We start from the raw sequence: 13545 nt of genomic DNA, 5'->3' as shown, positions 1-13545 counted from the left end.
ATCCAAAGGAAACTTAAGATATATTGCTATCCAATATCCTGGTTTTATTAGCTAGTCCAATTCTAAAACTATATTTTCAAATTAAGTCATGAACATGTTAAAGTTGTCAAGCCTTTGTTGTAGGAGTATTTTTCTTATCTCTTGATGAAAGAATTTGTCCAAACAAAATGTTTTTATTTTGAGATGCCAAACAAAATGTTTGATTTAATAGATATTAGCAATTTGTTGAGGATGAAAATAATGCAACGGTTACTAGCTAGCAACCAAACATCCACAGCGTCTGTGGATAGACAGACGGCGGCAAGGCAAGGAAGCCTTGCGGCCCAGAAGCGCCAACGCTTGCCCACCTCGGAGCTCCTCCTTCCATGGCCACCACCTCCGCCGTCTGCCGCCTCGCCGTCCTTCCGCCGTCGCCGTCGCCGCTCGCCTCAGGGCTCCGCCGCCCTGCCGCACCCTTCTCGGCCGCCTCCCGCCCACGCGCTCTCTCAGCCGCCTCCCGCGGCCGCGTCCTCTGCCTCGCCGCCTCCGCCCCCGCCTCCTCCACCGACGCCGGCCAGGACCGCCTCCAGAAGGTAACCTCCGCCTCCCTCACGCAGCGCAACGCCCTGAGCTTTGTGTTCATCAGTAGTCGCGACATTGTACTTGTCTGGAGTTTGCGCGCGCCCTGAATTTTTAACTGAAAGTAGCAATTTTCGATGTCTGGCAGGTCCCCATTACCAACATCAGGAACTTCTGCATCATCGCGCACATCGACCATGGGAAATCCACGCTGGCGGATAAGCTCCTCGAGATGACAGGGACGGTGCAGAAGAGGGATATGAAACAGCAGTTCCTGGATAACATGGACCTGGAGAGGGAGAGGGGGATCACAATCAAACTGCAGGTACGCGAAATGATGGTGTAGTTGGTTAAAATCTCTGGATTCATGCCATATGTTCTCGTAAGTACTTTAGCCAAACATATTAACCCACTGTAAATGTGGAGGCTAGAGAGAAGAAATAAGACCAGATACTCGCTGTTAGCTGCTTGCCATATGAATGTTCTTGTGATTTTGTTAGCTTACGCTGTTGTTTACTTGATGGTTTTGATCTGCATGTTCCTTCTTATGTACTGTCGCTCTAATCATTTGTTGTTTTAGGCAGCTCGGATGCGTTACGTCATGAACAATGAGCCTTACTGCCTGAACTTAATCGATACACCAGGTCATGTCGATTTCTCATATGAGGTATGGCATATTAAGCTGCTTCCAGGCAGCGAAGATATATTTTTTTTCAAAAAATACAGGCATATACATGAATGTTCCACTCCACTGCAATTTGTGCGGTCGTTTAGAGTTGTCTGAGATGGCACTCTGATACTTTCAACCTAGCATGCTTTTAAGATTTGGAGTTGGTTGAAACATCTGAGGAAGTGTCCGACTGTTTGCTAGGTCTCCCGATCTCTTGCTGCTTGTGAGGGTGCACTGCTGGTTGTTGATGCTTCTCAGGTGCAATATATATTTCCTTCCTGTAAGTTCAATAGTTATGTACTCGAAGACATTTACCTTTGCCTTCAGAGGCTGGCTAAATGGCATCACTAGTTTCCATTACATCTTTTCCAAGACAGTTAAAGATATCTGATTTGACAATGCAGGGTGTTGAAGCGCAGACCTTAGCAAATGTGTACCTTGCACTGGAAAGCAACCTTGAAATCATACCGGTTAGTTTGAGCTGTCAATTTCTTCACACAATAATGAGTTCTACATCTTATAGTTTTACAATATTTACCTTTCGCTGCTAACAAATCCACATATTTCATTTGCCCGAGCATTTGAGACGCTAGAGTTATTTTGAGTGTTTTATGTGTGCCTTATTAGAATTGGGTGCAAATTTGAGTAAAGATGAGTATATTTCAGCCAATAATATACTGTTTGAGCAAGATGTTTCCCCCTTTCAGTCAGACAATAATGAAAAGTAGCTTTAAAATGGCTAAGCAGTTGTTGCATTTTGCTCCGTGTAGATGAATATAAAGGATGGAAAAATCTCCCAAGTCTTTATGTGGTTTCCCTCATGAAATGGACATTTTGGTGTGATGTCCTGTTATGGCTTCTCATTTTTGTGTATTTGACAGATGACTTTCTATTCTAGTTTAGGTTCTAAACAAAATTGATCTTCCTGGTGCTGAACCTGACCGCATCGCGCAAGAGATTGAAGAGGTATTTTTTGACGTTTGTTCTAATTTATCCTGACAATTGCCCAAAACAATTTTGTTCATTTCCGAGTCGAAATTATGCCCCATCGGTTCTTAATAGTCTAATTCATCCTTGCCTTCTCTATTCTCAGATAATTGGCTTGGACTGCAGTAATGCAATTAGGTGTTCAGCAAAGGTTAGTTTTCGTTACCTTACTATTTTCTGTAGAGTTACTTACGCAGCTGATGTACAATTTTATATAGAATCTATTAATCTCCTTTTGCGAACAGATATAATAATTTAACTTTGTTGTTGTTGGTGTTGTTGTTATTGTGTCTCTATAGGAGGGCATAGGCATCATCGAAATACTAGATGCCATCGTGAACAAGGTCCCCCCACCAAAGGATACTTTAAAAAATCCTCTCAGGGCTCTTATATTTGACAGGTACCCTTTAAGAACTCGATCAACTTAAAATTTTCTCCGTGAATTTTCCGAGTGCCAAAGTTCCACAGGCAGACAGAAATAATTGATCTATATAATAACTTTGGTTTAATGTTTATCTTTGTAATTTCAGCTATTATGATGCATACAGAGGTGTCATTGTGTATTTTCGAGTTATTGATGGCAGTATAAGGAAAGGGGACAAGATATGTTTTATGGCCAATAAAAAGGTACTAAAGCAAAGCTGAAACCTTTCCAGTAAACTGCTGTGTTCATCTCAAGGGACAATAGTTTTCCAGAAAACACAATTACATTGGAGTGCACAATACCACTTCTGTAAATTACCATCCAAAGTTTCTGTTCTAGTATGCGATAACAAAATGAAGCCATTAGTGTTTTACCACTTCTGTCAAGTATTTCTCAATCATAATACCATTTTACAGTTATTTTCCCCTGGAACCTTAGCTGTGCAGGGTATAGAATGTTATGCTGAGTATATTGTCAAAATAAACAGGAGTATGTTGCTGATGAAATTGGTGTACTATCCCCCAATCAGATGGAAGCTGATGAACTGCACGCTGGCGAGGTAACTTTGCCAGTTCACTGTTTGACTGTCTCGTGGTATCAACTTTAGTTACCAAAATGGGGACTTCTATCATGTATTAATCGACGCCAGATTATTGGTCTAGTTCACCAAATATGCCATCTATACACCTTTGGCTTGAAGGAACTTTACAGGAATTTGTCAACCCCAATCCTATGATCCAGAGGGCTCTTATGGGGAAAAATCCCTAAAGATTATAATCTTTCAAAATTCATTCGAAAATCCTACAGTCCAAGAGTCTCTGAACAGTTCTGCACGTGTCTTGACTATACCTCGGGCAGGTTGCTGTTCCATTTGGACTCGGGTTAGCTCAAGATGACGTGAATTAAGCCGTGCGTAATATCAAATCTTATGCATTATGGTCCCCTTTGGGTTGAAGGATTTTTCATAGGAATTTTGTAAGATTTCGGTCTATCTGAATGTTTCCCATCCAGGACCTTTGGATAATAGGAAGTAGAGCAGCCAATTTACTACTAATTGCTTTTCTACACCGTAAGTTCATAGGATTTCTAGCAGGAGGTCAAATTTCATTAACAATTTCCTTTGCATCTCACGTGCACCTTCTTTCTCTCCAAATTCCTGTGAAGTGTCCATATTCCCTTGTTTTGGTTCCCTTCTAGATGGTATGCAATCTCATTTCTACATTTCTTATGTTTGTACGTTCTTAGAAAGCTGTGTTCCAGTGAGGCCTTTAAAGAAGTCCTGTAGGATGTCAAAACGTAGGAATTTTCTTATGGAGGAACTCTGGATCAAAGGAATGAGATCATCGAAGTTCCTATGGATTGCTTTCATAAGTCCCAACTCCATAGTAAATTAGAAATTCTAGCAAGAGGTGTTAGACCTTTAAAAGTTTTCCTTCGTGTCTTGCATGCACCTTCTTTCTCTCTCTTCAAATTCCTGTAAAATTCCTATGGAGCATCCAACAAGCTAGTTTTGCAAAATCATGTGTTTTTGTTTCACACAGAATTCAGCAAACCAAGGATACCTAAATCCTACACTGCTCCTATTCTTGTGTTTTTATAATTCTGTATTCCAAAGAGGCCCAAATTCTATTCATAGTGAGTACTGCAATAATTCTGTCAAACCAAATTTCTTTATGTCTTTACCACTCCTTCAGGTTGGCTATCTCTCTGCTTCCATAAGATCAGTAGCAGATGCTAGGGTGGGTGATACAATTACCCATTTTGCAAAAAGAGCGGAATCTGCTTTACCAGGATATTCAGAAGCTACTCCAATGGTTTTCTGCGGCTTGTTTCCTTTAGAGGCAGATCAGTACTGTACTTTCTCCTTGAAATGAAATTTTTTCTTCACTGCAGAAGCATAATTTATCTTGTATTAAACATTCAAGTTGGCACTAGGTTTGAGGAGTTGCGGGAAGCATTGGGGAGACTTCAGCTAAATGATGCTGCCCTAAAGGTGGGATTCTTATCATGCCTATGAGCCATCCGTGCAAGATCGTCAGATTAGCATGAGTGTATTGTTGAACTAATTTGGTTATTTTGTTTTTAGTTTGAAGGTTCAGACTTCTTTTCTTAACCCATATCTTGATATCGTAGTTCATCTGTATGAACCTTCAAGAAAACTGATCTAATATAGTTCATACTAGATGCAACATGCAAGTAGACCATGATTGTTGTATACGGATTTGCATTGATATAACCAAAGTTTTGTTATTATTTTGCCCCGCAGAAGGCATAGAAGTTCTAAAGCAATTTATGACAGCTAAATTAACAACGAATATTTAGTTTATATACTGTCCCCTGATGTTAAAGAAAATGATTTAGTATTCTTGCATTAAAACATGAGCAAAGAGAAAAAAAGTAGTAAAGGCAGTGTCTTCATTTATGAATAGTTGATCAGTGTTCCATTTCTACATGGTAAGAAAATAGTGTTGGTCTCCAATCTCATTTGTACAACATTTAGAAGAGATTGCAGAAAACACATAAAAAGTTGCAGTGCAATTATTCTCTAGGGCTCTGTAATCTGCGATGTTGAGTGTTGATCACCCATTAGCATTTTGTATTACGTTTCTTAGCTTGGTGATATTTATCTTGGTTATTTGCGCAGTTTGAACCGGAATCTTCTAGTGCCATGGGGTTCGGATTTAGATGTGGGTTCCTTGGTCTTCTTCATATGGAAATCGTTCAGGTTTTGTACAATCTACTTAGCTCTTAATAATGCATCTCACATCACAACCATGCTGACTTGAATTTTGTACAATGTAATGTTCTGTATTTTCAGGAAAGGCTTGAGAGAGAGTACAATTTGAACCTAATAATTACTGCACCCAGTGTGGTTTACCGTGTCAACTGTTCCAATAATGAAACTGTAAGTTCTATGACCGCTGAACTTCATTGTCTTTTCTTGGGATCCATCTAGTGCTTTATTTGTATATGCAAGTTAACTCCCACTGTACTTGGTGGACATGAGATGGAAACCATTTCCAGCCATTTTAGATGTTTCTACCCTTTTCTTGCTTACTGCTGAAGAGTTCCTCAATGCTGCTGTTAAGCATATGAGCTAAGCCATTGCAGGTTGCATAAAGACCTAGCCATGGTTGCTAAATCTGACATCCTTTTAATAAAGTAAACAAAATGGTTACTGATCCAGATTGACTTGTAAACATACCATCTTTATTTATCTGGCATTGCACTGTTAATGTACACATATGCTTACTTACAGATGTCATGTAGGTTGAATGTTCAAATCCATCCTTGCTTCCAGAACCTGGTAAACAGAGGTCGATTGAAGAACCATACGTAAAGGTGGTTGTTGTATAAGTCTTCCACCATCCATTTGCAGTCATGTCCTTTTTTCCTGAACTTTGGAGGCACTGTATTCTACACGTTTTTTATTCTCCTATTTGGTATCTGCTCTTCCCTGTTTCAGATTGAATTGTTAACACCAAAGGACTATATTGGCCCAATAATGGAGCTGGGTCAAGAGAGAAGAGGTGAATTCAAGGAAATGAACTACATTACAGAAAACAGGGCCAAACTTACTTATATGCTACCACTAGCAGAGGTATGCAGCAACTATTTTGACTACAAACATGTTCTGCCTGCTGTAACTTATCAAATTTAACACTTGCATGAAGCAAATAAAAGGATCAACTATGAGAAGTTATGAGATGCATACCTCAATGCATCTGCAAAACATACAACATATTATCCAAAGATAAGTTTCAGTGGAGATGATGTAATTGTTTTATCAATATCGTGTAATTATCATATACTCCCTCCGATCCAAAATAAGCGTTGTGGTTTTAGTTCAAATTCAAACTAAAACCACGGCATTTATTTTGGATCGGAGGGAGTACTAAGCATCACAGTCGCTAATCACTACTACCTTCATTCAAATGCAACCTTCCAACCTTATTCTTCATTTTATGCACCTCCTCGCGTCAAATAATTTTGTATCTGCTGCGGTTTCTGTAATATTGTTTGTGCTCGACTTTGTGAGAGGTTCTTCATAAGTATATGTCTTGACTTGATGTGTTCCAACAATGCCAATATACGAATCAGTCTTGTCTATTCTGGCGAATATACATGCATTATACTGAAGGCCCACTCGCTTGTTTTTTCAATTTAAGAAACCAATCCAGTTACTTGGTGGTCTTTCTATAAAATATATTTTTTGTAACTGTTATGCAGATGGTTGGTGATTTCTTTGATCAACTGAAATCTCGAAGCAAAGGATATGCTAGCATGGAATATTCAGTTGTCGGGTACATATTTCCTCCCCAGTGTTATGTACTTTTAATTCCTGTTCTGTGTTACCCCATCCTATGAGGGTTTGCCGACAAATTGTGCATGCATTGTATATGTTAGCTTATTTCCGTAGAGCAATACAAGATTGCTCCTGCAACATATTCCACTAGCTTTCTACTCCAAGGCACTTTAATGATCATGATGTGGCAGTTGCTTATGTGAATATAATCTCTAGCAGTAACAATTGAGTTATGGAGTTTAATACTCCTTCCATTTATGTATACAAGGCCACTTCGTTTTTCATGTCAAACTTGGACTTACAATTTTGGTCAACAAAATATGGGTTATATCTTATATGTCATACTCCCTCCATCCTGAATTACTTGTCGTAGAAATGGATAAAAACGGATGCATCTAGAACTAAAAATATGTCTAGATACATCCATTTCTACAACAAGTAATTTTGGACGGAGGGAGTACAAAATATGTCATCGGAAAGTTCTTTGAAATGTGCTTCCATTGACATACTTTTTGTGGCATATAACTCACATTTGTTGGTAAAATTAATGGTCAAAGTTAGACATAACATATGAAGTGGCCTTGTATATAGAAATGAAGGGAGTATTTTATTTCACAATGTTCTCAAATAATATTACATTTTATTGTACACATGTCTTGATAGGGGATGTATATATTACCAGTTTGAAGGTTAGACTTCTGTTATACTGCAGGTCATAAAAGACTAGACAGAGGTCTCACATAAAAGATTGTTTGCACTTCAGATTCCAGCACCGTGGTTGCTCGTATATTGTTCTAAACGTTAGCCATCTGTTGTTGCTTTTTAGTGTTCAATAGTTCCTTGTGCAAAATCAACTGATGTATATTTTCCTAATTTGCAGGTACAGGGTAAGTGACCTAGTAAAGCTGGACATACAAATCAATGGTGAGCCTGTGGAAGCATTGTCGACAATTGTACACAAAGAGAAGGTGCCTTACCTATTAAAGACACATGCTTGCTAGCTAGTACAACTGTACTCATATGACCTTTATTTTCTCTCTCGAATATATAACCTTTTGATTTCTTTCTCAAACATATAACCTTTGTTTTTGTCCTTGACGTATAACCTTTGATTTGATCCATCATATATAGGATTCATTTATCTGTGCAGACTCATTTGTGTTACTCTCTTCATGAGTCTTCGAAAGCTAGAGCTCTTGGTCTATGCACAATCATATTGTTGATAGATATATAGCTCTAAAACCAGAGAGAGAATGTATGCTGTCTAGAAACACCTCCATGTGAACATACATTTACCGCAAACCGCAAAAGGATATTAAGAACCTGGAAAATACTCACACATTTCAGTATGAAACCATACTTATTGCTAAAGATAAGATTATGTTAGGTTAGAATTAGTCTCATATTTGTCTTCCTTTTTTGTGTTCATGAACCCATATACTCTAGGGTCATCACCAAACCTTTGAACAGATGTTAAGCATCAGATGTCCTCAGATCCTAACACCTAAATATTCAAGTTTACAGTTCACTCTTTGTTTGTGCAATGTATTCACTTCCTACTTGATTTTGGAAGCTACAACTTATGTTTACTGGTTGTTATGCAATAAGTTCTCAAGTGATCTGATATTTGGAATATTTTTCTAGGCATACACTGTTGGCAGAGCGCTCACCCAGAAGCTGAAAGAACTTATACCTCGGCAAATGTTTAAAATACCTATTCAAGTGAGCTTCATCTGTCTTGTTCTCACATATTTCTTGCAATATATCAGCATAGCAAGCTTGGGCAGACGATCATGGGAGACTGTAAGTTGTGGTCGGCGGTGCCTAACATGTTTCACCCACTTTTGGCAACCTATATCAAGAAAGAACATCAATCAAATTCTTTGTTAGTGAGTTGATTGTAATCACAAACTACAAAGGAGGAACTGGGACCACCTCCGTGTTGGCTTAGATCTTAGGAGGGCCTAGGTCAGTTCTTTAAATCAGAAAAGTGCTACTTTAGTACTCTCTCCGTCCCATAATATAGGACGTTTTTTGACACTGGTGCAGTGTCAAAAAACGTCTTACATTATGGGACGGAGGGAGTAGCTTGGTGGAAAGTAGGAGCAGCCATATGTTTCCAAAGAGTAATAACCACTCAATTAGTACTCCTGTTTATAGCAATCAGATGCTAATCAGCACTTTGACAGGCATGTATTGGTGCAAAGGTCATTGCAAGCGAAGCCCTATCAGCCATCAGGAAGGATGTCTTGTCAAAATGCTACGGTAAACTGAAATACTAAAACTTGTACTCTGACATTTTCATAAAGCCAATCAAATGCTGTGTTCCTTGTCTCATGTTCTTGATCCTGTACACACTTATCTGAACATTTTTCTATTAGTTACTGCAATGGTCTATTTCTTAAAAACAAAGATCGCTACACTTTGTCCTCACAGCTTGCAAAAGATTAGTCACACCACTGTTTTCTTTCACTTGCAGGGGGTGATATATCAAGGAAAAAGAAGTTGTTGAAAAAACAGGTAATTCTTCGATCAAAATTAGCTTTGGAGAATCTATTGATTGTGCTCAGCAGAAGTTAACTTCTTAAATTTTAAGAGGGCTTTCCTCTATAGTAGACAAGATAATATGTTTCTTTGACATTTGCTAACAGGCGGAAGGAAAGAAGAGAATGAAAGCAATCGGAAGGGTCGAAGTTCCTCAGGAGGCATTCATGGCTGTGCTGAAACTGGAAAAGGAGGTGCTTTGAGTTGTGAAAGACCTCCAGATTCTGTGTCATTTGGGCGAGTGGCGAGCATACCTGGAAGCTAATGCGTCTTGAGACAAAAAAAAGCAGGTCAAAGGAACCAACCGAAGAACTGAGCTGCTAATCTTGTATTTATTTGTTGGCATGTCAGGTTATGAAGCTAAAAGATGCCGTGCAACTCGAGTGATCTGCCGGTCTGCGCAGTTATTTGTGCGGGTTGGTAAATGAACGATGTCAATCTCATCATGTAACCTGGGCAGGATTTATCATTTTGGTATATCTTTTCGCCAAGGATGGCTGCCAGGCCTGTAGTATCCTGTACAGAAAGGTTTGACTTCACAAAAGTTTTTTGGTTGGAAAACTTTGGACTTCACAGGATTATGCAGAAGCAACACATAAACAAGATTATGCCGTGTTATTATACAGCAACTTCACAGGATTTGTTCTTTTTAATAGTAGTTGGAGCAAGATGCCCCAGGCAGAGCACACGTAAACAAGGTTTTGTAAGCATACGACCTGATGATTTGCAACCACTGCTCCATTCCAATTCTCCGTGTAATAGTAGTGACCTAAAACATCTATACAGAGGGAGTATTAATTAGTCCATCTGTTTCATGTTTCATACTACTCCCTCCGTCCCAAAATAAATGACTCAACTTTGTACTCTATCCATCTCAGTTTACAAGTCTTGCACGTGTACCTAGGTCGTTAATTTGACCAACTTAATAAGAGTCATAAATTATAAAAATATACCATTAGAAACTTTAGATATTCTATTTTCTAATGATATAATTTTTATGTTAAACAATTTATTTTATATAAGTTAAATTGATAACCTAGATACACGTGCAAGCCTTGTAAACTGAGATAGAGGGAGTACTAGCTTTAGTACAAAATTAGTATAAAGTCGAGTCACTTATTTTGGGACAGAGAGAATATTAAATTGCAGTTCTAGGTTTACCCTAAAACAAATTAATGGGTGTGGCTACTCAGTCGTCTGAGACTTAACCAAGTCTTAGTCGAGTGATGTCAGTGATGTGGTGCCATGAGCGGCACAATAGGGTGCTGCAACTGGTTGGACGAAATGTTGCGAGACGTGCTGTGAGCAATGACAATAGACGCTGTGATCAGTAGGACTACATGGCACAAGCGGCAATGGCGGATGCTGACTGGTGAGACAATATGCTGCGAGTGATGAGGATGGATGCTGTGATCGTTGAGATGTCATGCTGCAACCGGCAACAACAGACGCTGTGACAGTTTCTTAGTCCATTGCAAATCTCCAACCGGCAACAACAGACGCTGTGATAGTTTCTTAGTCCATTGCAAATCTCCGCGCGGAGATTCGATGGCTACGAGAGGCATCAGACACCGGTGCGATATGAGTTTTAGCAATACCGCAAATTAATTAAACTAGATGATTCCCCGCGCGTTGCTGCGGGATGTTAGCATGCCAATCAGCTCATTTGAGAGATGCACATTGAGGAAGGAAAGAAGAAAGAAGAGAAAATATTGCCGGGGTTATGGTACAATTATTTTTTCTTCGGTTGACGAAAGAATTAACCAAAATGTGATTTGCAAAATATGTGCTCAAATGAATTTGCTTGGTTTGATGGAGTCAACTCACTATATGATTGTATGCACCTATGAGGTTAATTTTGAGAACATTCCCTGTTTTTTTTTTGCAGGGTGAGAACATTCCCTGTTTATAAGTAGAAATCAAGACTTAACAATATAAAGAATATACGGAGCATGGCGGGGGTGTAAAAGTGTTACTCCCTCCAACCCATATTAATTGGCGTACACTCATGATCTTCACTGATTACCTGAAACACCTACATATCCAAAGAAAAAACTTTGAGAACCCTCCATATTTGCAACAATGGTAAAAGCAGAAGACCTCAAATAAAAAGGAGTTGCTTGCATCAAGCAAAATGTCAGAACCTGAAGTTATTGATGTATATTAGAATAGATATGCATGTAATGTAATTGAAGAAAATATAAGATTAAGTTACTGTCTAGCGGGAATAATAGATCATTTTTTCCCTGCACACACAGCTAGGAAAACCCTATTTACCGCACGTGACGACAAATAGTCTGACCTTCGCACAGGGCGCAAGGCTGTGCCAGCCCGTTTTCATTTTTTTCTGTGTTTCATTTCTATTATATTTTTTGTTCCTTTCTCTATTTATTTTTACTTTTTCCCCTGCAAACTTCATTTTTTTACATTTTTCTTAAATACAAAATTAAAAAAAAAATCAGAATTTTGATTTGTGTTTTAAATTTTTAGAAAATATTTCCGAATTCCAAAATGTTGTTCATGTTTTAAAAAATGTTCGAAACTTGACATTTTTTGTTGTCCTTTCAAATTTGTTCAAAATTACAAAAACAATCCAATTTTTTAAATGTTTGTGTCTTCCAAAAAAATCGAGATATTCAACATAAAATTGCATTTTACAAAATGTTCCATTTTTTCTAAAAAAATTGTGTTCTCCAAAACAAATTGGGATTTTCAAAAGAGAACTAGATTTTAAAATATGTTCCCGATTCTATAAACATTCTTGTTTAGTGAAATGTTCACAAATTAAAAATAATGATCGTGGTTAAAATAAACACATTTTCAAAAATTATTATAAATGTTTAAAGCATGTTCCTGTTTTAAAAAATTGATCCCAAATTCAAAAAAAGTTAATGCTTTTTCAAAGGTTCATGTTTTCGATAAAATGTTTGTGAATTTTAAAAAGTCTCTCTATTTCAAATGTTGTTCATATTTTTCCAAAATGAACGAAATTTTTGAAAAACTTTTTGGATTTCAAAAACTGTTCATGTTTTAAAAATATTTTGCAATTCATAAATATTAATTTATTTTTGGAAATTTTCGAAAAAATATATTAAAAAAGGTTTTGAATATGGTGATGAAGTATGTTCTTAAACGTTCGCACTGGTCATTGGTAAGCAGGACCCGTTTATTCGAGTGGCCAGCACCCAGTGGTTGAGTTTTTAGGTGGTGAGTTCGATCCTTCAACTTGTCATTTTTTTTTTGGATTTATACTCATGCCTTACAAACACCAAATGAGGAGGGGGCCACAACAATTCCGACATGAGGGCGAAACAAGCGTTCCCTGAAGGTCGTCGTGCAGCCATCAAATGAGGAGGGAGCCACAACCACGATACGAGGGTGAACCCAAAGGAAAAAAAGGCACGAGTTGGTTGGTTGTCGTCACGCCGACTAACTCCACCACTATCAAGATCTCGCAGGCCAAGCATGATCTGAGAAAAGACAACATCTCCTCGCTCTGTCGTCCAACTACTGTGTAGAATGTTTTTGGTGCACACATCAATTATCTCTCTCATTGCTTCTCAAAAGAATATCTCTACCGTCGCAACGCATGGGCATATGTACTAGTTTGTATATAACATGTAGAGAGCTACTGGCATTAGAAGTGAATGAGCGGCCCAGAACAACTACTGTAAAGTAGAACAGTGGTCAATGATACAGCAAAAGAAACCAACTAAAAATCACATAGATTATGATGGAAAACCAAGAATGTAACACGATAGATGAACATATAAATGTTAGTAAGGACCGGTTGAGGAACACATACTGCTTCCCCAGCCATGCCAGCAACACCAGGAAGATAAAACAGGGATTTGTAGGACTCCGAGGAAGATGAGAATGGCCAGATGTACCTCTTGACAGACCAAGACAGCGGCAACAGAAAGAAGAAATTGCAACACCAGAGCAGCGGCCGGTATGTTGAGCTCAGCAATGGGCGGGGCATCATATATGCAGGAGAGGTTGTCTTTGCGCCGGGAACCACAGCCTGACAGGCGTCTCAATGGATAGAGAGCAGCC

General features: G+C 38.6%; 1 protein-coding gene across 2 annotated transcripts; it reads left to right on the top strand.

Moving 5' to 3' along the window:
* The first annotated feature begins 262 nt into the window (after window positions 1–262).
* LOC123132341 (translation factor GUF1 homolog, chloroplastic) lies at window positions 263–10128 on the top strand. 2 transcript variants are annotated; one of them, XM_044552115.1, is made up of 22 exons: window positions 264–572; window positions 707–883; window positions 1139–1225; window positions 1430–1486; window positions 1633–1698; window positions 2132–2194; window positions 2322–2366; window positions 2515–2615; window positions 2746–2842; window positions 3127–3198; window positions 4334–4488; window positions 4575–4632; window positions 5284–5364; window positions 5458–5544; window positions 5910–5981; window positions 6106–6240; window positions 6870–6943; window positions 7826–7913; window positions 8590–8667; window positions 9135–9210; window positions 9425–9465; window positions 9597–10128. In XM_044552115.1, exons 1-22 carry the CDS (start codon window positions 366–368, stop codon window positions 9690–9692), a joined length of 2013 nt encoding a protein of 670 aa, XP_044408050.1. In that variant the 5' UTR covers window positions 264–365; the 3' UTR covers window positions 9693–10128. The 2 variants fall into 2 exon arrangements, 1 of the variants encoding a protein (XP_044408050.1); XR_006464649.1 differs by lacking the exons at window positions 8590–8667; window positions 9135–9210; window positions 9425–9465; window positions 9597–10128 and adding an exon at window positions 7658–7745 and having other exon boundaries at window positions 263–572; window positions 7826–7903.
* The last annotated feature ends 3417 nt before the right edge of the window (window positions 10129–13545 follow it).

Source organism: Triticum aestivum, chromosome 6A (genome assembly GCF_018294505.1).
Source record: "Triticum aestivum cultivar Chinese Spring chromosome 6A, IWGSC CS RefSeq v2.1, whole genome shotgun sequence".
In the NCBI taxonomy this organism is placed as follows: domain Eukaryota; kingdom Viridiplantae; phylum Streptophyta; class Magnoliopsida; order Poales; family Poaceae; genus Triticum; species Triticum aestivum.
This window is presented reverse-complemented; position numbering and strand designations above follow the sequence as displayed.

Bases quoted from the DNA above. Each gene is read 5' to 3' on its own strand.
- LOC123132341 (XM_044552115.1), top strand. From the start codon at position 366: ATGGCCACCACCTCCGCCGTCTGCCGCCTCGCCGTCCTTCCGCCGTCG. The intron at 1,487-1,632 runs GTGCAATATATA...TTGACAATGCAG, and splicing joins TGGTTGTTGATGCTTCTCAG to GGTGTTGAAGCGCAGACCTT. The intron at 5,982-6,105 runs GTGGTTGTTGTA...TCCCTGTTTCAG, and splicing joins TTGAAGAACCATACGTAAAG to ATTGAATTGTTAACACCAAA.